Source organism: Leptodactylus fuscus, chromosome 5 (assembly GCF_031893055.1).
Source record: "Leptodactylus fuscus isolate aLepFus1 chromosome 5, aLepFus1.hap2, whole genome shotgun sequence".
NCBI lineage: Eukaryota > Metazoa > Chordata > Amphibia > Anura > Leptodactylidae > Leptodactylus > Leptodactylus fuscus.
In genome coordinates this window covers 46,100,050-46,123,394 of record NC_134269.1, presented here as the reverse complement: position 1 = coordinate 46,123,394, position 23,345 = coordinate 46,100,050, and the positions used below count along the sequence as shown (strand labels likewise).

Sequence of the window (23,345 nt, the reverse complement as noted above, 5' to 3'; positions counted from 1 at the left end):
GTCTCTTCATGTAATCCCAGATAGACTGGATGATACTGGGCTCAGGACTTAATTTGCAACATTTCTTCCACTATACCTTGATATTTACCATGTAATAATGAAAAGGTCATGGTACCCTTTGTTGACCAACTGACCAAATCCCTCGGGTATCTGTCGTTGTTCTAATTGATATGTGCTAAGGGCTAGCAACATAGCATCAGCCATGGGACTCTAGATCTAGATACATTGCATGATCTTGTGAAACCTGACTATTATTATGATGGGGTGGTAGCATTCCCACTTCCATAGGCTGCTTGTTTCCTCATAGACCTCACATGAGGTCTCTTTCTGGTTTCAGTGTTATTATAGACCATGCTCATCTGTAACACGTTTGGAATAGGTGGTGTACAGTACCCACAAACCATTATGAGAGGGGATGTAGTCTTAGATCTTGGAGTCAAGCCACTTACCATACACCACCACTGTAGCTGACGCACTTCTCCTCTTAGCTACAATGTTAGAGGCCATACAAGTGTAGTTTCCCGAATCAGACAGGCGTGCATGTCGTATGATAAGGTTGTGATCTGCCCTGGTGTCTATATTTTCGTCCTGCAGGGAGTCAATTGGTTCTTCATTTTTAAACCATTCAACCTAAAATACATAATAGAGAAGAAGATATTTGTTAAAACATCCATAGCCGGTCTGTGTTTCTTCATATAAGTATGTCTACTGTATTACTAAAGTCTTCCCCACTTACCAAGTACAGCGCCATACATTGTATAGTGGCCATGCTTGGTATTACAGCCTATCCCTATTCATTTGTATGGGACTAAGTCATGTATGGGCATGTGATCAATAGATGTGACCTGAGAAGAGGAAGCAGAACTCAATATCATAGTCCTAGAAAAGCTTTTTAACCTGCAAAAGTTCATCTGCAAATACAATTTCTTAATTCATAGAGCAGGAAAGCAGTTACCAGCAGACACCTTTGTTACCACCAATCTTACAGATATTTGGGTCATTCCGTATAGATGTTTCATTGCTGGTGTAATTGAAACCACTGTGGAATATGTTGGTGCTATACAAATAAAATGCATTAATATCAAGTCTGAGCCATGGCCGTAGACATAGGACCTGTATAGCGACCAGCCAGATTGCCACTTTGTAAACCAAGAGAACTGGTGGGGGCAACTGGACAGAGAAAACTACCCTGAGATTGAGGCGTGTGCTAAGCCATGGCCATATTGTGTGACCAGTCCCTGTGATGCTAGAATTGGAGATGGAGTGAGTCTGCCATTCCCAGACTCATCTGGAGGTTGTATACATCTTTAGTTCTATCGAGAGTATTATCTTTGTTTGCAGGATTCCCATACGCACCTCTGCAGGATGTAGACATTTCTATATCAATCTAGATTTGTAACCCCATTACAAACAAAGGTCTATGGCAAAGGAGTCTCCTCTTTGTAAGCTGAAGAGCCTCATTCAACATGTAATGTTCTATTAGGCCAATCCACATGAGATATGATTCTGCAAGTTATATAGTTGTGACCCCGGAGGCAGGCCATAGTTCTAATGACCCTGTTTTTATTGGTGCACAATAGTATCTGTAGCTTCCAATAACTAGGGGACCAGCTGAAGGTCTAATATGGCAACCTGGCAATTCCACATGCTTCCTGTATCTCTCGTATTTCTAACACTACAAGTTATATTATGTAATTCATAGTTAGAAGTGTAAGGTGTTAGAGAAATATAACGGTGCAAGATTTAGAACAACACAAGCCATAACTGCAAATAAACTAATATTGGAAGTGAAGGCATGACATAGAGTAAATATAGCTGGTCAATGCAGGGTCAGATTGAAAGCATTTCAAGGTCTTGATGATGCTTTATACTATTCTGTTTTATGGCCCATTTGGTGGGAATGAAGATGTAATGCCCGGCTTTTATAGCAGTCATCAATGTTAACAATTCTTATAACACTTTGGCCTGATTTCAACATCATGTACAGTACTAGCATTTTAAAAGCGTGCGGCTTTCAAGGGCCAAGACTCCCAAGAGAAAAAAAGTTCACAGTATATGCAGAATTGGCTGCTTTTTCACGTATTGAATAGTATCCATATTAGAACACACCAGTTTATTAAATGGTCACTAACTTTTCAGACAACTTAGTCTCATTTAATAGAGTTTATAATTCTGAGTGCGCAATGTTGCCATCGTATATATATGGAAAATAACTTTGAAGTTCTTGCCATGAGATGCCTCCCTTCTAGCTAATTATTTTTTCACTCCCCGCTACTAAGGAAGCACTGTCTTTAGAAACCACCTGCTACAAGACAGAACACTGGAAGTGGAGGGTAAGGGGCAGGTATCGTTTTATAGTCTCTACATGTTCTACCCACACAGCTCTACCAGAACAGCTTTCTCTCCCTATGCACTATACAGAGAGGAATCCACAGCTTCTCACTGCTCACAGAGAGTGTAAGGAGAGTTTATGTTCTTTTATCAACTTCTGAATAGTTGCTTGTGTTATTGCCGATGGGCTGTTTGCCGTCGTATCATTTCTCACAGCATACTTTACTTCTGGTTAACATTATTTATAATGGTCATGACTCTCCATGTTGCTGATAGTTACATCTTCTGCTACTTCTGATCTAGCTAATAAGGTGGGCAAGCCCTTTCTCCTTGCAAATCTGTGGGTCTTTCTCCATGCAAAACTGTGTGTCTTTCTACCCAATTTCCGGAATTAGCCTATTTATCTCACTACTGCACAGGTTTTATTGCTTTGTTACGGTTGGATTTCTCTTACCAACCTTGGCCTGTTCTCTGACTCTGTTATTGATCCTGTTCCCTTGCCCATCCATGTATGACCTCTTTCTCTACTCAACTTTTGAATCTGAGATGCTCACCTTGACCCTTTGGCTAGTTTACAACCTTGCTCTCTGGCTACCTGCCATGGATTTTTACCAAATTCTCGACATTTTATTTGCCTCTCCCACTATCGTTCTGCATGAGCATCTATCTGGCCTTTGGTCCGCTGCCTCCTACACCAAGACCACTCAGAGAGGAAGTGACCTGATAGTCTCTCTGTGGCAAAGAAATAGTAATAATACATGGGGGGGGGACTGCTCTGAACTGTTAATGCCCCCTACAAAATGCTATATCTGCTACATTCATTATGGAGTTATTAACAGCCAAAAAACTGATAGGACAGATTGATCAACTAGATCCTGCAGATATTTAAATTTTTTTATGAAAACGTGGGTATCCTTTAAAGAGCACCTTGCACTACCTCCAACAAGTCCAGTTCTTTACATTTAATAGGCTCTGCTCCATTGGTTCTGCCACAGTTGGAATATTTTCTCTTGCCCCCACTGTTTTGGTGCCTGATATTCTATTTAGGCTCTGTACTGTCAGGAGGGCGGTGTCAGGTAAGAGCAGACAAGGGGTGTGATTCTGAGCTCTGACACTGGCTGCTTCTGATTGGAGCTCAGAATCCTGCCCCCTGCCTGACATTGCCCTTCTGACATTACAGAGCTTAAAGAGCACACCAGGCACCAAAACTATCAGCTCTTGTTACTCAAGGACGGTGGGGGCTAGAGAGAAAATTCCAGCTGTGCTGTACTCAGTGGGGAATAACCTATTAATAGATTATAAGAACTAGAATTGATGGAATTGGTGAAAGGTCCTCCTTAAATGGCACATGGTAGGTGTGGGTTATAGACTTTGTGTTGGGGTCTTGTAGCTTTGATCTATGCCTCTGTAATGATATATACTACATTTTATAACTTTGACTACAAAGAATTCTAGGTGTAAATTTTACAGTGCGTTCCCAGTGGTTTTGTTACAGTCAGAAATGGAGAAAACCCATTACTCCTTCTGGACATCAAGACCTGTGGAATTGACACTCTGCTAGGTAAAGACTTCATGAAGCAGAACCGTAACTGACAGGTCTGTTTCCCAAGACATTAAGCTGTAGCTACAGGCCTCACTGCAAAGACCTTTCAAATGGTCAACGTACTGCCTGCAATGGCCCATATCATTAAAAATAAAATAGCTTAGGGATACAACAGCCTTTTGACACATGTCAAAAAAAAAAAAAAAAGTTTAATGGCACATTCAGCTCTGCTATATCTTTATGTATATGTTCAGTTGAAGATAAGATGGATGGCTGAAACAAAATAAAAGCAGGTCCTTCAATAGTTAAGAATTAGAGATGAGCGAACACTAAAATGTTCGAGGTTCGAAATTCGATTCGAACAGCCGCTCAATGTTCGTGTGTTCAAACGGGTTTCGAACCCCATTATAGTCTATGGGGAACAGATACTCGTTAAGGGGGAAACCCAAATCCGTGTCTGGAGGGTCACCAAGTCCACTATGACACCCCAGGAAATGATGCCAACACCTCTGGAATGACACTGGGACAGCAGGGGAAGCATGTCTGGGGGCATCTAACACACCAAAGACCCTCTATTACCCCAACATCACAGCCTAACAACTACACACTTTACACACTCAATACCACCTCTCTGACAGTAGGAAAACACCTTGAAACATGTGTATTTGGCACTTGCAGTGAGGAGAGCTTGTCACCAGCAGTGAATTTGGCCCTTGTAGTAAGTTGAGGTTGGCACCAACATTTGTTTTGAAAATCAGGGTGGATTGAGCCTCTAACCAGCAGAGTTTGGGCAAATTCATGGTGGAGGGAGCCTCTAAAAACCCCAGTTTGGACCAATTCATGGTGGAGGGAGCCTCTAACCAGCCCAGTTTGGGCAAATTCATGGTGGAGGGAGCCTCTAAAAAACCCAGTTTGGACCAATTCATGGTGGAGGGAGCCTCTAACCAGCCCAGTTTGGGCAAATTCATGGTGGAGGGAGCCTCTAACCAGCCCAGTTTGGACCAATTAATGGTGGAGGGAGCCTCTAACCAGCCCAGTTTGGACCAATTAATGGTGGAGGGAGCCTCTAACCACCCCAGTTTGGACCAATTCATGGTGGAGGGAGCCTCTAAACAGCCCAGTTTGGGCAAATTCATGGTGGAGGGAGCCTCTAAAAAACCCAGTTTGGACCAATTCATGGTGGAGGGAGCCTCTAACCAGCCCAGTTTGGACCAATTAATGGTGGAGGGAGCCTCTAAACAGCCAAGTTTGGACCAATTCATGGTGGAGGGAGCCTCTAAAAACCCCAGTTTGGACCAATTCATGGTGGAGGGAGCCTCTAACCAGCCCAGTTTGGGCAAATTCATGGTGGAGGGAGCCTCTAAACAGCCCAGTTTGGGCAAATTCATGGTGGAGGGAGCCTCTAAACAGCCCAGTTTGGACCAATTAATGGTGGAGGGAGCCTCTAACCAGCCCAGTTTGGACCAATTAATGGTGGAGGGAGCCTCTAACCACCCCAGTTTGGACCAATTCATGGTGGAGGGAGCCTCTAACCAGTCCAGTTTGGACCAATTCATGGTGGAGGGAGCCTCTAAAAAACCCAGTTTGGACCAATTCATGGTGGAGGGAGCCTCTAAACAGCCCAGTTTGGGCAAATTCATGGTGGAGGGAGCCTCTAAAAACCCCAGTTTGGACCAATTCATGGTGGAGGGAGCCTCTAACCAGCCCAGTTTGGGCAAATTCATGGTGGAGGGAGCCTCTAAAAAACCCAGTTTGGACCAATTCATGGTGGAGGGAGCCTCTAACCAGCCCAGTTTGGGCAAATTCATGGTGGAGGGAGCCTCTAACCAGCCCAGTTTGGACCAATTAATGGTGGAGGGAGCCTCTAACCAGCCCAGTTTGGACCAATTAATGGTGGAGGGAGCCTCTAACCACCCCAGTTTGGACCAATTCATGGTGGAGGGAGCCTCTAAACAGCCCAGTTTGGGCAAATTCATGGTGGAGGGAGCCTCTAAAAAACCCAGTTTGGACCAATTCATGGTGGAGGGAGCCTCTAACCAGCCCAGTTTGGACCAATTAATGGTGGAGGGAGCCTCTAAACAGCCAAGTTTGGACCAATTCATGGTGGAGGGAGCCTCTAAAAACCCCAGTTTGGACCAATTCATGGTGGAGGGAGCCTCTAACCAGCCCAGTTTGGGCAAATTCATGGTGGAGGGAGCCTCTAAACAGCCCAGTTTGGGCAAATTCATGGTGGAGGAAGCCTCTAACCAGCCCAGTTTGGACCAATTAATGGTGGAGGGAGCCTCTAACCAGCCCAGTTTGGACCAATTAATGGTGGAGGGAGCCTCTAACCAGCCCAGTTTGGACCAATTAATGGTGGAGGGAGCCTCTAACCACCCCAGTTTGGACCAATTCATGGTGGAGGGAGCCTCTAACCAGCCCAGTTTGGACCAATTCATGGTGGAGGGAGCCTCTAAAAAACCCAGTTTGGACCAATTCATGGTGGAGGGAGCCTCTAAACAGCCCAGTTTGGGCAAATTCATGGTGGAGGGAGCCTCTAAAAAACCCAGTTTGGACCAATTCATGGTGGAGGGAGCCTCTAACCAGCCCAGTTTGGACCAATTAATGGTGGAGGGAGCCTCTAAACAGCCAAGTTTGGACCAATTCATGGTGGAGGGAGCCTCTAAAAACCCCAGTTTGGACCAATTCATGGTGGAGGGAGCCTCTAACCAGCCCAGTTTGGACCAATTAATGGTGGAGGGAGCCTCTAACCAGCCCAGTTTGGACCAATTAATGGTGGAGGGAGCCTCTAACCACCCCAGTTTGGACCAATTCATGGTGGAGGGAGCCTCTAAACAGCCCAGTTTGGGCAAATTCATGGTGGAGGGAGCCTCTAAAAAACCCAGTTTGGACCAATTCATGGTGGAGGGAGCCTCTAACCAGCCCAGTTTGGACCAATTAATGGTGGAGGGAGCCTCTAAACAGCCAAGTTTGGACCAATTCATGGTGAAGGGAGCCTCTAAAAACCCCAGTTTGGACCAATTCATGGTGGAGGGAGCCTCTAACCAGCCCAGTTTGGACCAATTAATGGTGGAGGGAGCCTCTAACCAGCCCAGTTTGGACCAATTAATGGTGGAGGGAGCCTCTAACCACCCCAGTTTGGACCAATTCATGGTGGAGGGAGCCTCTAAACAGCCCAGTTTGGGCAAATTCATGGTGGATGGAGCCTCTAAAAAACCCAGTTTGGACCAATTCATGGTGGAGGGAGCCTCTAACCAGCCCAGTTTGGACCAATTAATGGTGGAGGGAGCCTCTAAACAGCCAAGTTTGGACCAATTCATGGTGGAGGGAGCCTCTAAAAACCCCAGTTTGGACCAATTCATGGTGGAGGGAGCCTCTAACCAGCCCAGTTTGGGCAAATTCATGGTGGAGGGAGCCTCTAAACAGCCCAGTTTGGGCAAATTCATGGTGGAGGGAGCCTCTAACCAGCCCAGTTTGGACCAATTAATGGTGGAGGGAGCCTCTAACCAGCCCAGTTTGGACCAATTCATGGTGGAGGGAGCCTCTAACCAGCCCAGTTTGGACCAATTAATGGTGGAGGGAGCCTCTAACCACCCCAGTTTGGACCAATTCATGGTGGAGGGAGCCTCTAACCAGCCCAGTTTGGACCAATTCATGGTGGAGGGAGCCTCTAAAAAACCCAGTTTGGACCAATTCATGGTGGAGGGAGCCTCTAAACAGCCCAGTTTGGGCAAATTCATGGTGGAGGGAGCCTCTAAAAAACCCAGTTTGGACCAATTCATGGTGGAGGGAGCCTCTAACCAGCCCAGTTTGGACCAATTAATGGTGGAGGGAGCCTCTAAACAGCCAAGTTTGGACCAATTCATGGTGGAGGGAGCCTCTAAAAACCCCAGTTTGGACCAATTCATGGTGGAGGGAGCCTCTAAAAACCCGTTTGGACCAATTCATGGTGGAGGGAGCCTCTAACCAGCCCAGTTTGGACCAATTAATGGTGGAGGGAGCCTCTAACCACCCCAGTTTGGACCAATTCATGGTGGAGGGAGCCTCTAAACAGCCAAGTTTGGACCAATTCATGGTGAAGGGAGCCTCTAAAAACCCGTTTGGACCAATTCATGGTGGAGGGAGCCTCTAACCAGCCCAGTTTGGGCAAATTCATGGTGGAGGGAGCCTCTAAACAGCCAAGTTTGGGCAAATTCATGGTGGAGGGAGCCTCTAACCAGCCCAGTTTGGACCAATTAATGGTGGAGGGAGCCTCTAACCAGCCCAGTTTGGACCAATTAATGGTGGAGGGAGCCTCTAACCACCCCAGTTTGGACCAATTCATGGTGGAGGGAGCCTCTAAACAGCCAAGTTTGGACCAATTCATGGTGGAGGGAGCCTCTAAAAACCCCAGTTTGGACCAATTCATGGTGGAGGGAGCCTCTAACCAGCCCAGTTTGGACCAATTAATGGTGGAGGGAGCCTCTAAACAGCCAAGTTTTGGGAAATTCATGGTGGAGGGAGCCTCTAACCAGCCCAGTTTGGACCAATTCATGGTGGAGGGAGCCTCTAAACAGCCCAGTTTGGGCAAATTCATGGTGGAGGGAGCCTCTAAAAAACCCAGTTTGGACCAATTCATGGTGGAGGGAGCCTCTAACCAGCCCAGTTTGGACCAATTAATGGTGGAGGGAGCCTCTAACCAGCCCAGTTTGGACCAATTAATGGTGGAGGGAGCCTCTAACCACCCCAGTTTGGACCAATTCATGGTGGAGGGAGCCTCTAAACAGCCAAGTTTGGACCAATTCATGGTGGAGGGAGCCTCTAAAAACCCCAGTTTGGACCAATTCATGGTGGAGGGAGCCTCTAACCAGCCCAGTTTGGGCAAATTCATGGTGGAGGGAGCCTCTAAACAGCCCAGTTTGGGCAAATTCATGGTGGAGGGAGCCTCTAAAAAACCCAGTTTGGACCAATTCATGGTGGAGGGAGCCTCTAACCAGCCCAGTTTGGACCAATTAATGGTGGAGGGAGCCTCTAAACAGCCAAGTTTGGACCAATTCATGGTGGAGGGAGCCTCTAAAAACCCCAGTTTGGGCAAATTCATGGTGGAGGGAGCCTCTAAACAGCCCAGTTTGGGCAAATTCATGGTGGAGGGAGCCTCTAACCAGCCCAGTTTGGGCAAATTCATGGTGGAGGGAGCCTCTAACCAGCCCAGTTTGGACCAATTAATGGTGGAGGGAGCCTCTAACCAGCCCAGTTTGGACCAATTAATGGTGGAGGGAGCCTCTAACCAGCCCAGTTTGGACCAATTAATGGTGGAGGGAGCCTCTAACCACCCCAGTTTGGATCAATTCATGGTGGAGGGAGCCTCTAACCAGCCCAGTTTGGACCAATTCATGGTGGAGGGAGCCTCTAAAAAACCCAGTTTGGACCAATTCATGGTGGAGGGAGCCTCTAAACAGCCCAGTTTGGGCAAATTCATGGTGGAGGGAGCCTCTAAACAGCCCAGTTTGGGCAAATTCATGGTGGAGGGAGCCTCTAACCAGCCCAGTTTGGACCAATTAATGGTAGAGGGAGCCTCTAACCAGCCCAGTTTGGACCAATTCATGGTGGAGGGAGCCTCTAAACAGCCCAGTTTTGGCAAATTCATGGTGGAAGGAGCCTCTAACCAGCAGAGTTGTGGGAAAGCAGGGTGGAGGGAGCCTCTAACCAGCAGAGTTGGTGGAAATCAGGGTGGAGGGAGCCTCTAACCAGCAGAGTTGGGGGAAATCATGTTGGAGGGAGCCTAGTATTATCAGAATTGTGCAACGCTTATGGTGGATGAGTATGAGGATGCGGAGGAATTGGAGAGGTTGAGTACAGACATGGAGTTTCATGTTGGGGTGCTTTACACAGGTGGGCACAAAAATGAAGGCTCTATCCAGTGGTGGTTCATTTTTATCAAAGTGAGCCGGTCGGCACTCTCAGCTGACAGACGGGTGCGCTTGTCAGTGATGATGCCACCGGCTGCACTGAACACCCTCTCAGATAGGACGCTGGCGGCAGGACAGGACAGCACCTCCAAGGCATATAGGGCAAGTTCAAGCCACAGGTCCAACTTCGACACCCAATACGTGTAGGGCGCAGAGGGGTCGGAGAGGACAGGGCTGTGGTCGGAAAGGTATTCCCGCAACATGCGCCTATACTTCTCACGCCTGGTGACACTAGGACCCTCCGTGGCGGCACTTTGGCGAGGGGGTGCCATCAAGGTGTCCCAGACCTTAGACAGTGTGCCCCTCGTTTGTGTGGACCGGTGAGAACTTGGTTGCCTACTGGAGGAACTGCCCTCCCTGCCGCCAACGTCACATGCTGGAAACATCTCCATCATATTCTGCACCAATTGCCTGTGGCAAGCATTGATGCGATTGGCCCTCCCCTCTACCGGAATAAAAGACGAGATGTTGTTTTTATACCGGGGGTCAAGGATAGCAAAGATCCAGTACTGGTTGTCCTCCATGATTTTGACAATACGCTTGTCGGTTGTAAAGCACCCCAACATGAACTCAGCCATGTCTGCCACAGTGTTAGTTGGCATGACTCCTCTGGCCCCACCGGAAAGTTCAATCTCCATTTCCTCCTCATCCTCCATGTCTACCCACCCGCGCTGCAACAATGGGACGATTCGAAGTTGCCCGGAAGCCTCCTGTATCACCATCACATCATCGGACAACTCTTCTTCCTCCTCCTCCTCCTCCTCCTCCATTAAACGCAGTGAAGCGGACAGATGTGTGGACCTACTCTCCAGCTGTGACGGATCGGATGCTATCCCTAACTCCTCTGTGTGATCTGAGTTATCCCTGATGTCAATCAGGGATTCTCTCAGAACACACAAGAGCGGGATTGTAAGGCTCACCATCGCATCCTCAGAGCTCACCCTCCTTGTGGACTCCTCAAAGACCCGTAGGATGTCACAAAGGTCTCTCATCCATGGCCACTCATGGATGTGAAACTGAGGCAGCTGACTTTGTGGCACCCTAGGGTTTTGTAGCTGGTATTCCATCAAAGGTCTCTGCTGCTCAACCACTCTATTCAACATCTGAAACGTTGAGTTCCAGCGTGTGGGGACGTCGCACAAAAGCCGGTGTTGTGGCACATGCAGGCGTTGCTGGAGAGATTTTAAGCTAGCAGCGGCTACTGTCGACTTGCGAAAGTGGGCGCACATGCGCCGCACTTTCACCAGTAGCTCTGGAACATTGGGGTAGCTCTTTAGGAAACGTTGCACCACTAGGTTGAAGACGTGGGCCAGGCATGGAACATGTTGGAGTCCGGCAAGCTCCAGAGCTGCTACCAGGTTCCGGCCGTTATCACAAACGACCATGCCTGGGCCCAGGTGCAGCGGCTCAAACCATATTGCCGTCTCATCGAGGAGGGCATCCCTCACCTCGGAGGCAGTGTGCTGTCTGTCCCCCAAGCTGATCAGCTTCAGCACAGCCTGCTGACGTCTACCAACGCCAGTGCTGCAACGTTTCCAACTCGTAGCTGGGGTCAATCTAACAGCGGAGGAGGAGGCGGTGGCGGAGGAGGAGGCGGTGGCGGAGGAGGAGGCGGTAGAGGAGGAGGAGGAGGGGGGTGTTCTTCTCGTGTCCCTGCCAGGAATGTTAGGCGGGGAGACGAGGTACACCGGGCCAGTTTGGGAAGCAGTCCCAGCCTCAACTACATTCACCCAGTGTGCCGTCAGTGAAATGTAGCGTCCCTGTCCGCATGCACTTGTCCACGCGTCGGTGGTCAAGTGGACCTTTGTGCAAAGCGCGGAACTAAGGGCCCGCCTGATGTTGAGTGACACGTGCTGGTGCAAGGCGGGGACGGCACACCGGGAGAAGTAGTGACGGCTAGGGACGGCATAGCGAGGTGCCGCAGTTGCCATCAGGTCCAGGAAGGCGGGAGTTTCAACAAGCCGGAACGCCAACATCTCCTGGGCCAGCAGTTTAGCGATGTTGGCGTTCAAGGCTTGCGCGTGTGGGTGGTTAGCAGTGTATTTCTGCCGCCGCTCCAATGTCTGAGAGATGGTGGGTTGTTGTAAAGAAACGCCTGATGGTGCCTTTGATGGTGCAGGAGAAGGAGATAAGACAGGACCAGGGGAGGATGAGGTAGAAGTCAACAAAGTGGCGGAGGCAGATGAAGTGGTGTCCTGGCTCGTCCTCTGGAGTGCATCGCCAGCACAGTCAGCAGTGGCAGTGGCAGAGGCAGAGGCAGTGGCAGAGGCAGTGGCAGTGGCGTGAACGGCAGGCGGCCTTTGTCCTGCCGTTGCTGCCTGCCACTGATTCCAGTGCTTGGATTCCAAATGACGGCGCATTGAAGTGGTGGACAGGTTGCTCTTCTCAGAGCCCCTAATCAATTTCGAGAGGCAAATTGTGCAGACAACACTATATCTGTCCTCGGCGCATTCCTTGAAAAAACTCCACACCTTCGAGAAACGTGCCCTCGAGGTGGGAGTTTTTCGGGGCTGGGTACGAACTGGAACATCTTGGGAGATTCCGGGTGTGGCCTGGCTTCGCCTAAGCTGCTGACCTCTGCCTCTGCCTCTAGCTACCCTTTTTGGTGCTGCACCTGCCTCAACATCCACACTACTTTCCCCGCTTGACATCCCCCCTGTCCAGGTCGGGTCAGTGTCCTCATCATCCACCACTTCCTCTTCCAACTCCTGTCTCATCTCCTCCTCCCGCACAATGCGCCGGTCAACTGGATGCCCTGACGGCAACTGCGTCACATCATCGTCGATGAGGGTGGGTTGCTGGTCATCCACCACCAAATCGAACGGAGATGGAGGAGACTCTAGTGTTTGAGCATCTGGACACAGATGCTCCTCTGTTAGGTTCGTGGAATCGTGACGTGGAGAGGCAGGTTGAGGGACAATGAAAGGAGCGGAGAACAGCTCTGGGGAGCAGGGACAGTTTGGGTTATTGTTCTGTAAAGCTTCGGAATTTTGGGAGGAAGGAAGACAAGACTGTTGGGTAATAGGAGGAGAGGAGGCAGAGTCTGACTGGCTGCTGGACAATGTGCTGTAAGCGTTCTCTGACAGCCATTGCAAGACCTGTTCCTGGTTCTCGGGCCTACTAAGGTTTGTACCCTGCAGTTTAGTTAATGTGGCAAGCAACCCTGGCACTGTGGAGTGGCGCAATGCTTGCTGCCCCACAGGAGTAGGCACGGGACGCCCTGTGGCTTCACTGCTACCTTGCTCCCCAGAACCATTCCCCCGACCTCGCCCACGGCCTCGTCCACGTCCCTTTCCGGGAGCCTTGCGCATTTTGAATTCCTAGTTAGAAATTGGCACTGTATACCAGTAGTAAAAATTGTGGGTGCACGTAACCCCAATATATTCTTTGAATTCCCAGTCAGACACTGGCACTATATGGCAGTAGCAAGAAATGAGGGTATTTGTATTCCCAATATACTCTTTAAATTCCCAGTCAGACAATGGCACTGTATACCAGTAGTAAAAATTGTGGGTGCACGTAACCCCAATATATTCTTTGAATTCCCAGTCAGAAACTGGCACTATATGGCAGTAGCAAGAAATGAGGGTATTTGTATTCCCAATATACTCTTTGAATTCCCAGTCAGACAATGGCACTGTATACCAGTAGTAAAAATTGTGGGTGCACGTAATCCCAATATATTCTTTGAATTACCAGTCAGAAACTGGCACTATATGGCAGTAGCAAGAAATGAGGGTATTTATAACCCCAATATATTCTTTGAATTCCCAGTCAGACAATGGCACTGTATACCAGTAGTAAAAATTGTGGGTGCACGTAACCCCAATATATTCTTTGAATTCCCAGTCAGAAACTGGCACTATATGGCAGTAGCAAGAAATGAGGGTATTTGTATTCCCAATATACTCTTTGAATTCCCAGTCAGACAATGGCACTGTATACCAGTAGTAAAAATTGTGGGTGCACGTAACCCCAATATATTCTTTGAATTACCAGTCAGAAACTGGCACTATATGGCAGTAGCAAGAAATGAGGGTATTTATAACCCCAATATATTCTTTGAATTCCCAGTCAGACAATGGCACTGTATACCAGTAGTAAAAATTGTGGGTGCACGTAACCCCAATATATTCTTTGAATTACCAGTCAGAAACTGGCACTATATGGCAGTAGCAAGAAATGAGGGTATTTATAACCCCAATATATTCTTTGAATTCCCAGTCAGACAATGGCACTGTATACCAGTAGTAAAAATTGTGGGTGCACGTAACCCCAATATATTCTTTGAATTACCAGTCAGAAACTGGCACTATATGGCAGTAGCAAGAAATGAGGGTATTTGTATTCCCAATATACTCTTTGAATTCCCAGTCAGACAATGGCACTGTATACCAGTAGTAAAAATTGTGGGTGCACGTAACCCCAATATATTCTTTGAATTACCAGTCAGAAACTGGCACTATATGGCAGTAGCAAGAAATGAGGGTATTTATAACCCCAATATATTCTTTGAATTCCCAGTCAGACAATGGCACTGTATACCAGTAGTAAAAATTGTGGGTGCACGTAACCCCAATATATTCTTTGAATTACCAGTCAGAAACTGGCACTATATGGCAGTAGCAAGAAATGAGGGTATTTATAACCCCAATATATTCTTTGAATTCCCAGTCAGACAATGGCACTGTATACCAGTAGTAAAAATTGTGGGTGCACGTAACCCCAATATATTCTTTGAATTACCAGTCAGAAACTGGCACTATATGGCAGTAGCAAGAAATGAGGGTATTTGTATTCCCAATATACTCTTTGAATTCCCAGTCAAACAATGGCACTGTATACCAGTAGTAAAAATTGTGGGTGCACGTAACCCCAATATATTCTTTGAATTACCAGTCAGAAACTGGCACTATATGGCAGTAGCAAGAAATGAGGGTATTTATAACCCCAATATATTCTTTGAATTCCCAGTCAGACAATGGCACTGTATACCAGTAGTAAAAATTGTGGGTGCACGTAACCCCAATATATTCTTTGAATTACCAGTCAGAAACTGGCACTATATGGCAGTAGCAAGAAATGAGGGTATTTGTATTCCCAATATACTCTTTGAATTCCCAGTCAGACAATGGCACTGTATACCAGTAGTAAAAATTGTGGGTGCACGTAACCCCAATATATTCTTTGAATTACCAGTCAGAAACTGGCACTATATGGCAGTAGCAAGAAATGAGGGTATTTATAACCCCAATATATTCTTTGAATTCCCAGTCAGACAATGGCACTGTATACCAGTAGTAAAAATTGTGGGTGCACGTAACCCCAATATATTCTTTGAATTCCCAGTCAGACACTGGCACTATATGGCAGTAGCAAGAAATGAGGGTATTTGTATTCCCAATATATTCTTTGAATTCCCAGTCAGACAATGGCACTGTATACCAGTAGTAAAAATTGTGGGTGCACGTAACCCCAATATATTCTTTGAATTCCCAGTCAGACACTGGCACTATATGGCAGTAGCAAGAAATGAGGGTATTTGTATTCCCAATATATTCTTTGAATTCCCAGTCAGACAATGGCACTGTATACCAGTAGTAAAAATTGTGGGTGTATATAGCCCCAATTCTATTGCTAGGGGACTTGCAGGGTATTTCTGGGGTGAAGGTGGGGGGGCACACCGTTGGAACGGGTATCGGGGTATATATCGGGTATACGGGAATACACTGACAGTGTATTCCATTCAGGATCCTGGGAAAGCTGGGTTGCGGCGATTGAGCCCGTCAGTGCCACGTTACACTGACAAGCTTCTCCCTGGAATTTAGCTCTTACAAGAGCTGTTGGTTGTCTTCTCCTTCCTATCCTAGCCTGTCCCTGCCTACCCAGAATCTAAGCCCTAGCTAGCTGGACGGAAACCTCCGTCCTCGGTGAATTGCAAGCTCAGAATGACGCGAACCTGGGCGGCGCTGTTCTTTTAAATTAGAGGTCACATGCATTCGGCAGCCAATGGGTTTTGCCTACTTTTTTCAACGTCACCGGTGTCGTAGTTCCTGTCCCACCTACCCTGTGCTGTTATTGGAGCAAAAAAGGCGCCAGGGAAGGTGGGAGGGGAATCGAGTAATGGCGCACTTTACCACGCGGTGTTCGATTCGATTCGAACATGCCGAACAGCCTAATATCCGATCGAACATGAGTTCGATAGAACACTGTTCGCTCATCTCTATTAAGAATCCCAATTTTCATCACTCATGTTTTGGATTGTGCATACACAGTAATAGGAAATTTTGTGACGGCAGTGGTCACTTAGCACAAACAATCTTGGGATCAATAAAGTGAAGTCCGGAGCTGCCGCCTCTAGAAACGGAGGCCAAAGAAGTGGTAAGCAAGGTTATATTTTATATTTATTTGATCTGTGATGTCATCAGTCCTAGTTAAATGGGCAGTGATGTCATCTCACCACTGAAAGGTAGGATAAAACACTAAAAAGTCTTTGTATGTTGGGCACTTTATTTGGAGATTGAGTAGAAGCATTATTTTGACCACCATATGGTGGTATTATTTAATTATTTAATTGCTTAGGACGCATTAAACTAAATATAAATTGTATATAACTAAAAGAAACACATAATTCTTAAAGGGATTCTATCATTGGGAAAATTCATTTTTAACTAAGCATAAATTTGCATAACCTTTAAAAAGGTTATCCCACACTTACCTTTTGTTTGTACATCCTCCCAGCCGATTTTGAAGTAGCCCACTTTTATTGATATGCTAATTAGGCTCAAGCGAACACCAGGAAGTGTCTGTGATTCTCTCTGAGCATTGCTTGTGTGATCTATGTACACAGAGGGAGGCTGCTGCTGACTCATTAGCCTCCCTGCTCTCACCTCCCCCTATGTATACTCATCAGACTCCCTGCTCTCACCTCCCCCTGTTTACACTCATCAGCCTCCCTGCTTTCACCTCCCCCTGTGTACACTCATCAGCCTCCCTGCTCTCACCTCCCCCTGTGTACACTCATCAGCCTCCATGCTCTCACCTCCCCCTGTGTACACTCATCAGCCTCCCTTCCTTCACCTCCCCCTGTGTACACTCATCAACCTCCCTGCTCTCACCCCCCCCCCTGTGTACACTCATTAGCATCCCTGTTCTCACCTGCCCTGTGTACACTCATCAGCCTCCCTGCTCTCACCTCCCCCTGTGTACACTCATTAGCATCCCTGTTCTCACCTCCCCCTGTGTACACTCATCAGCCTCCCTTCTCTCACCTCCCCCTGTGTACACTCATTAGCATCCCTGCTCTCACCTCCCCCTGTGTACACTCATTAGCATCCCTTTTCTCACCTCCCCCTGTGTACACTCATCAGCCTCCCTGCTCTCACCTCCCCCTGTGTACACTCATCAGCCTCCATGCTCTCACCTCCCCCTGTGTACACTCATCAGCCTCCCTTCCTTCACCTCCCCCTGTGTACACTCATCAACCTCCCTGCTCTCACCCCCCCTGTGTACACTCATTAGCATCCCTGTTCTCACCTCCCCCTGTGTACACTCATCAGCCTCCCTTCTCTCACCTCCCCCTGTGTACACTCATCAGCCTCCCTGCTCTCACCTCCCCCTGTGTACACTCATTAGCATCCCTGTTCTCACCTCCCCCTGTGTACACTCATCAGCCTCCCTGCTTTCTCCTCCCCCTGTGTACGCACAGCAGACAGTGCTTAGTGAACTTCCAGGTGCGCACTGAGGGTTAATTAGCATATCAATAAAAGGGGTCTAAATCAAAAACAGCTGGGAGGATTTACAAACAAAAGTTATCTCTTTCTAAAGGCTATACAAATATATGCTTAGTTAAAAATGAGTTTTCCCAGTGGTAGAATCCCTTTAAGAATTATGTGTTTCTTTTAGTTATACACAACTTATATTTAGTTTAATGTGTCCTAACCAATGAAATACGGGTAAAGGTTCAAGTGTGCTTAGATCTCCCATCCCCTAATCCATGTCCTACATCTCCAGGAAAGAACATCTTTTTTAGAGATGAGCGAACACTAAAATGTTCGAGGTTCGAAATTCGATTCGAACAGCCGCTCACTGTTCGAGTGTTCGAATGGGTTTCGAACCCCATTATAGTCTATGGGGAACATAAACTCGTTAAGGGGGAAACCCAAATTCGTGTCTGGAGGGTCACCAAGTCCACTATGACACCCCAGGAAATGATACCAACACCCTGGAATGACACTGGGACAGCAGGGGAAGCATGTCTGGGGGCATAAAAGTCACTTTATTTCATGGAAATCCCTGTCAGTTTGCGATTTTCGCAAGCTAACTTTTCCCCATAGAAATGCATTGGCCAGTGCTGATTGGCCAGAGTACGGAACTCGACCAATCAGCGCTGGCTCTGCTGGAGGAGGCGGAGTCTAAGATAGCTCCACACCAGTCTCCATTCAGGTCCGACCTTAGACTCCGCCTCCTCCGGCAGAGCCAGCGCTGATTGGCCGAAGGCTGGCCAATGCATTCCTATGCGAATGCAGACTTAGCAGTGCTGAGTCAGTTTTGCTCAACTACACATCTGATGCACACTCGGCACTGCTACATCAGATGTAGCAATCTGATGTAGCAGAGCCGAGGGTGCACTAGAACCCCTGTGCAAACTCAGTTCACGCTAATAGAATGCATTGGCCAGCGCTGATTGGCCAATGCATTCTATTAGCCCGATGAAGTAGAGCTGAATGTGTGTGCTAAGCACACACATTCAGCACTGCTTCATCAAGCCAATACAATGCATTAGCCAGTGCTGATTGGCCAGAGTACGGAATTCGGCCAATCAGCGCTGGCCAATGCATTCTATTAGCCCGATGAAGTAGAGCTGAATGTGTGTGCTAAGCACACACATTCAGCACTGCTTCATCAAGCCAATACAATGCATTAGCCAGTGCTGATTGGCCAGAGTACGGAATTCGGCCAATCAGCGCTGGCTCTGCTGGAGGAGGCGGAGTCTAAGGTCGCTCCACACCAGTCTCCATTCAGGTCCGACCTTAGACTCCGCCTCCTCCGGCAGAGCCAGCGCTGATTGGCCGAAGGCTGGCCAATGCATTCCTATGCGAATGCAGACTTAGCAGTGCTGAGTCAGTTTTGCTCAACTACACATCTGATGCACACTCGGCACTGCTACATCAGATGTAGCAATCTGATGTAGCAGAGCCGAGGGTGCACTAGAACCCCTGTGCAAACTCAGTTCACGCTAATAGAATGCATTGGCCAGCGCTGATTGGCCAATGCATTCTATTAGCCCGATGAAGTAGAGCTGAATGTGTGTGCTAAGCACACACATTCAGCACTGCTTCATCAAGCCAATACAATGCATTAGCCAGTGCTGATTGGCCAGAGTACGGAATTCGGCCAATCAGCGCTGGCCAATGCATTCTATTAGCCCGATGAAGTAGAGCTGAATGTGTGTGCTAAGCACACACATTCAGCTCTACTTCATCGGGCTAATAGAATGCATTGGCCAGCGCTGATTGGCCAGAGTACGGAACTCGACCAATCAGCGCTGGCTCTGCTGGAGGAGGCGGAGTCTAAGGTCGGACCTGAATGGAGACTGGTGTGGAGCGATCTTAGACTCCGCCTCCTCCAGCAGAGCCAGCGCTGATTGGCCGAATTCCGTACTCTGGCCAATCAGCACTGGCTAATGCATTGTATTGGCGTGATGAAGCAGTGCTGAATGTGTGTGCTTAGCACACACATTCAGCTCTACTTCATCGGGCTAATAGAATGCATTGGCCAGCGCTGATTGGCCGAATTCCGTACTCTGGCCAATCAGTGCTGGCCAATGCATTCTATTAGCTTGATGAAGCAGAGTGTGCACAAGGGTTCAAGCGCACCCTCGGCTCTGATGTAGGAGAGCCGAGGGTGCACTTGAACCCTTGTGCACCCTCAGCTCTGCTACATCAGAGCCGAGGGTGCGCTTGAACCCTTGTGCACACTCTGCTTCATCAAGCTAATAGAATGCATTGGCCAGCGCTGATTGGCCAATGTATTCTATTAGCCTGATGAAGTAGAGCTGAATGTGTGTGCTAAGCACACACATTCAGCTCTACTTCATCGGGCTAATAGAATGCATTGGCCAGCGCTGATTGGCCAGAGTACGGAACTCGACCAATCAGCGCTGGCTCTGCTGGAGGAGGCGGAGTCTAAGATCGCTCCACACCAGTCTCCATTCAGGTCCGACCTTAGACTCCGCCTCCTCCAGCAGAGCCAGCGCTGATTGGCCGAATTCCGTACTCTGGCCAATCAGCACTGGCTAATGCATTGTATTGGCGTGATGAAGCAGTGCTGAATGTGTGTGCTTAGCACACACATTCAGCTCTACTTCATCGGGCTAATAGAATGCATTGGCCAATCAGCGCTGGCCAATGCATTCTATTAGCGTGAACTGAGTTTGCACAGGGGTTCTAGTGCACCCTCGGCTCTGCTACATCAGATTGCTACATCTGATGTAGCAGTGCCGAGTGTGCATCAGATGTGTAGTTGAGCAAAACTGACTCAGCACTGCTAAGTATGCATTCGCATAGGAATGCATTGGCCAGCCTTCGGCCAATCAGCGCTGGCTCTGCCGGAGGAGGCGGAGTCTAAGGTCGGACCTGAATGGAGACTGGTGTGGAGCGACCTTAGACTCCGCCTCCTCCAGCAGAGCCAGCGCTGATTGGCCGAATTCCGTACTCTGGCCAATCAGCACTGGCTAATGCATTGTATTGGCTTGATGAAGCAGTGCTGAATGTGTGTGCTTAGCACACACATTCAGCTCTACTTCATCGGGCTAATAGAATGCATTGGCCAATCAGCGCTGGCCAATGCATTCTATTAGCGTGAACTGAGTTTGCACAGGGGTTCTAGTGCACCCTCGGCTCTGCTACATCAGATTGCTACATCTGATGTAGCAGTGCCGAGTGTGCATCAGATGTGTAGTTGAGCAAAACTGACTCAGCACTGCTAAGTCTCTGCATTCGCATAGGAATGCATTGGCCAGCCTTCGGCCAATCAGCGCTGGCTCTGCCGGAGGAGGCGGAGTCTAAGGTCGGACCTGAATGGAGACTGGTGTGGAGCGATCTTAGACTCCGCCTCCTCCAGCAGAGCCAGCGCTGATTGGTCGAGTTCCGTACTCTGGCCAATCAGCGCTGGCCAATGCATTCTATTAGCCCGATGAAGTAGAGCTGAATGTGTGTGCTTAGCACACACATTCAGCTCTACTTCATCAGGCTAATAGAATACATTGGCCAATCAGCGCTGGCCAATGCATTCTATTAGCTTGATGAAGCAGAGTGTGCACAAGGGTTCAAGCGCACCCTCGGCTCTGATGTAGCAGAGCTGAGGGTGCACAAGGGTTCAAGTGCACCCTCGGCTCTCCTACATCAGAGCCGAGGGTGCGCTTGAACCCTTGTGCAGCCTCGGCTCTGCTACATCAGAGCCGAGGGTGCGCTTGAACCCTTGTGCACACTCTGCTTCATCAAGCTAATAGAATGCATTGGCCAGCACTGATTGGCCAGAGTACGGAATTCGGCCAATCAGCGCTGGCCAATGCATCCCTATGGGAAAAAGTTTATCTCACAAAAATCACAATTACACACCCGATAGAGCCCCAAAAAGTTATTTTTAATAACATTCCCCCCTAAATAAAGGTTATCCCTAGCTATCCCTGCCTGTACAGCTATCCCTGTCTCATAGTCACAAAGTTCACATTCTCATATGACCCGGATTTGAAATCCACTATTCGTCTAAAATGGAGGTCACCTGATTTCGGCAGCCAATGACTTTTTCCAATTTTTTTCAATGCCCCCAGTGTCGTAGTTCCTGTCCCACCTCCCCTGCGCTGTTATTGGTGCAAAAAAGGCGCCAGGGAAGGTGGGAGGGGAATCGAATTTTGGCGCACTTTACCACGTGGTGTTCGATTCGATTCGAACATGGCGAACACCCTGATATCCGATCGAACATGTGTTCGATAGAACACTGTTCGCTCATCTCTAATCTTTTTTACATTGTAGCTGTACTTTTTTGAAATCTTTTTTTCTGTAGCTTCATTTTTCAGATCTATTCTCCATTTCCCACATGTCTTCAACCTATAGTATCAACTAAGAAAAATATATTCACTGAGTTGAGGCTAAAAATGAATCACTCACACTATAGTACTATATTAGTCCTCCTGGGTAAGACGCCTTCCTGTTTCCTCTGTTCTCCGGCAATGTATGCAGCTCCACTGCTGTGAGCCTTCCCTTAAGAGTTACTAGGGCTATAAGTAGTCAAAAGCTTTTCATCCCAATCTCTCCAAAGCTTTATACTCCCACAATAGGTAGAAACTTATTATTTTTTTGCTATGGTTATACATTGTGTAATAGTTTTATATGGGTTTTTCGTTAGTTTAGCCGTACGTTCATTTATAAACATCTCTATTGTCAAGTGAAAAATACAATTTTTTAAGGTTACTGTAATAATGATGATTTTACTCCAAACCATAACACAATTCTTAGAGCTCACCCATAAAGCCGTAGGATCTTTGTACCTTGTCATACAGACTCCATCCCATTCCAAACTAGTGGAGAATAAGTATATGTTGGGTTTACATGAATATGAAAATAGATGGACAACCCCTTTAAGACTTATAAAGTTGACTGAAAATTGGTTACCTATCTGTGGGGGCCAAATTGTGAACTGTAATAATAGCACTTGGTTACTGCCTAGTGTATGGAGCTGTCTGCATTGGCTTTGTTATAGTAATGATTGGGGAAGGGGCCAAGTGTTGGACCCCCACTGACCTCAAATTGTTGACAATATCTTAAGAATACATCAGTCTTATACGGTGTCAGACTGAGGTTCTTTGGGTCCATTTTATCAAATTATCCATGGCACTCACCCTCCAACAAACTCTAGGAAATAGGCCTTAGTACACTTCAAATTTGGGTAGTTTGTGCTAGACCATCATAGTGTTAGAGCCGAGGCCCACCAGAGGATCCTTGGCACTCTAGTTGGCCAGTTTGACACTAGTCTTGAAGATGACTTATTAATGATTTACAGCAGAAAGTATCAGATCTTAGCAACTACTTAGCTACACAGTCCAGTCATATTAATGTGACCACCGCCTACTTTTGACATCAACATTAAATAACCAATCGCAGAAGGCGCGTGTCATCAGCCATCTGGGTGCACTCATCATTGTGGAAGGCACGATGGATCAACACAAGTATGCATCTATCCTTGCGGACCATGTTCACCCCTACATGCAAAATGTTTTTCGTCAGGGTGATGGCATCTACCAGCAGGACAATGCGATGTGTCATAAAGCTCACAGTGTACATGCATGGTTCGAGGAGCACCAGGATGAATTTACCATATTCCCTTGGCCAGAAAATTCCCCGGACTTGAACCCAATCAAGAATCTGTGGGACCACTCCGATCGGGTTGTTTGTACCATGGATGCTCAACTGTGTAACCTAACACAGTTGGCCACGGCACTGGAGTTGACATGGCTCAACATC

At 47.7% G+C, this 23,345-nt stretch overlaps 1 protein-coding gene across 2 annotated transcripts in view; it reads right to left on the bottom strand.

Annotated features, from left to right (window-relative positions):
• Positions 1-23,345, bottom strand: part of UNC5D (unc-5 netrin receptor D) — a 562,375-nt gene that overhangs the window by 165,301 nt on the left and 373,729 nt on the right. For both annotated transcript variants that reach the window (XM_075273020.1, XM_075273019.1), the window contains exon 5: positions 450-630. In XM_075273020.1, coding sequence (XP_075129121.1) covers positions 450-630 — 181 coding nt within the window. The remainder of the gene's footprint in view (positions 1-449; positions 631-23,345) is intronic.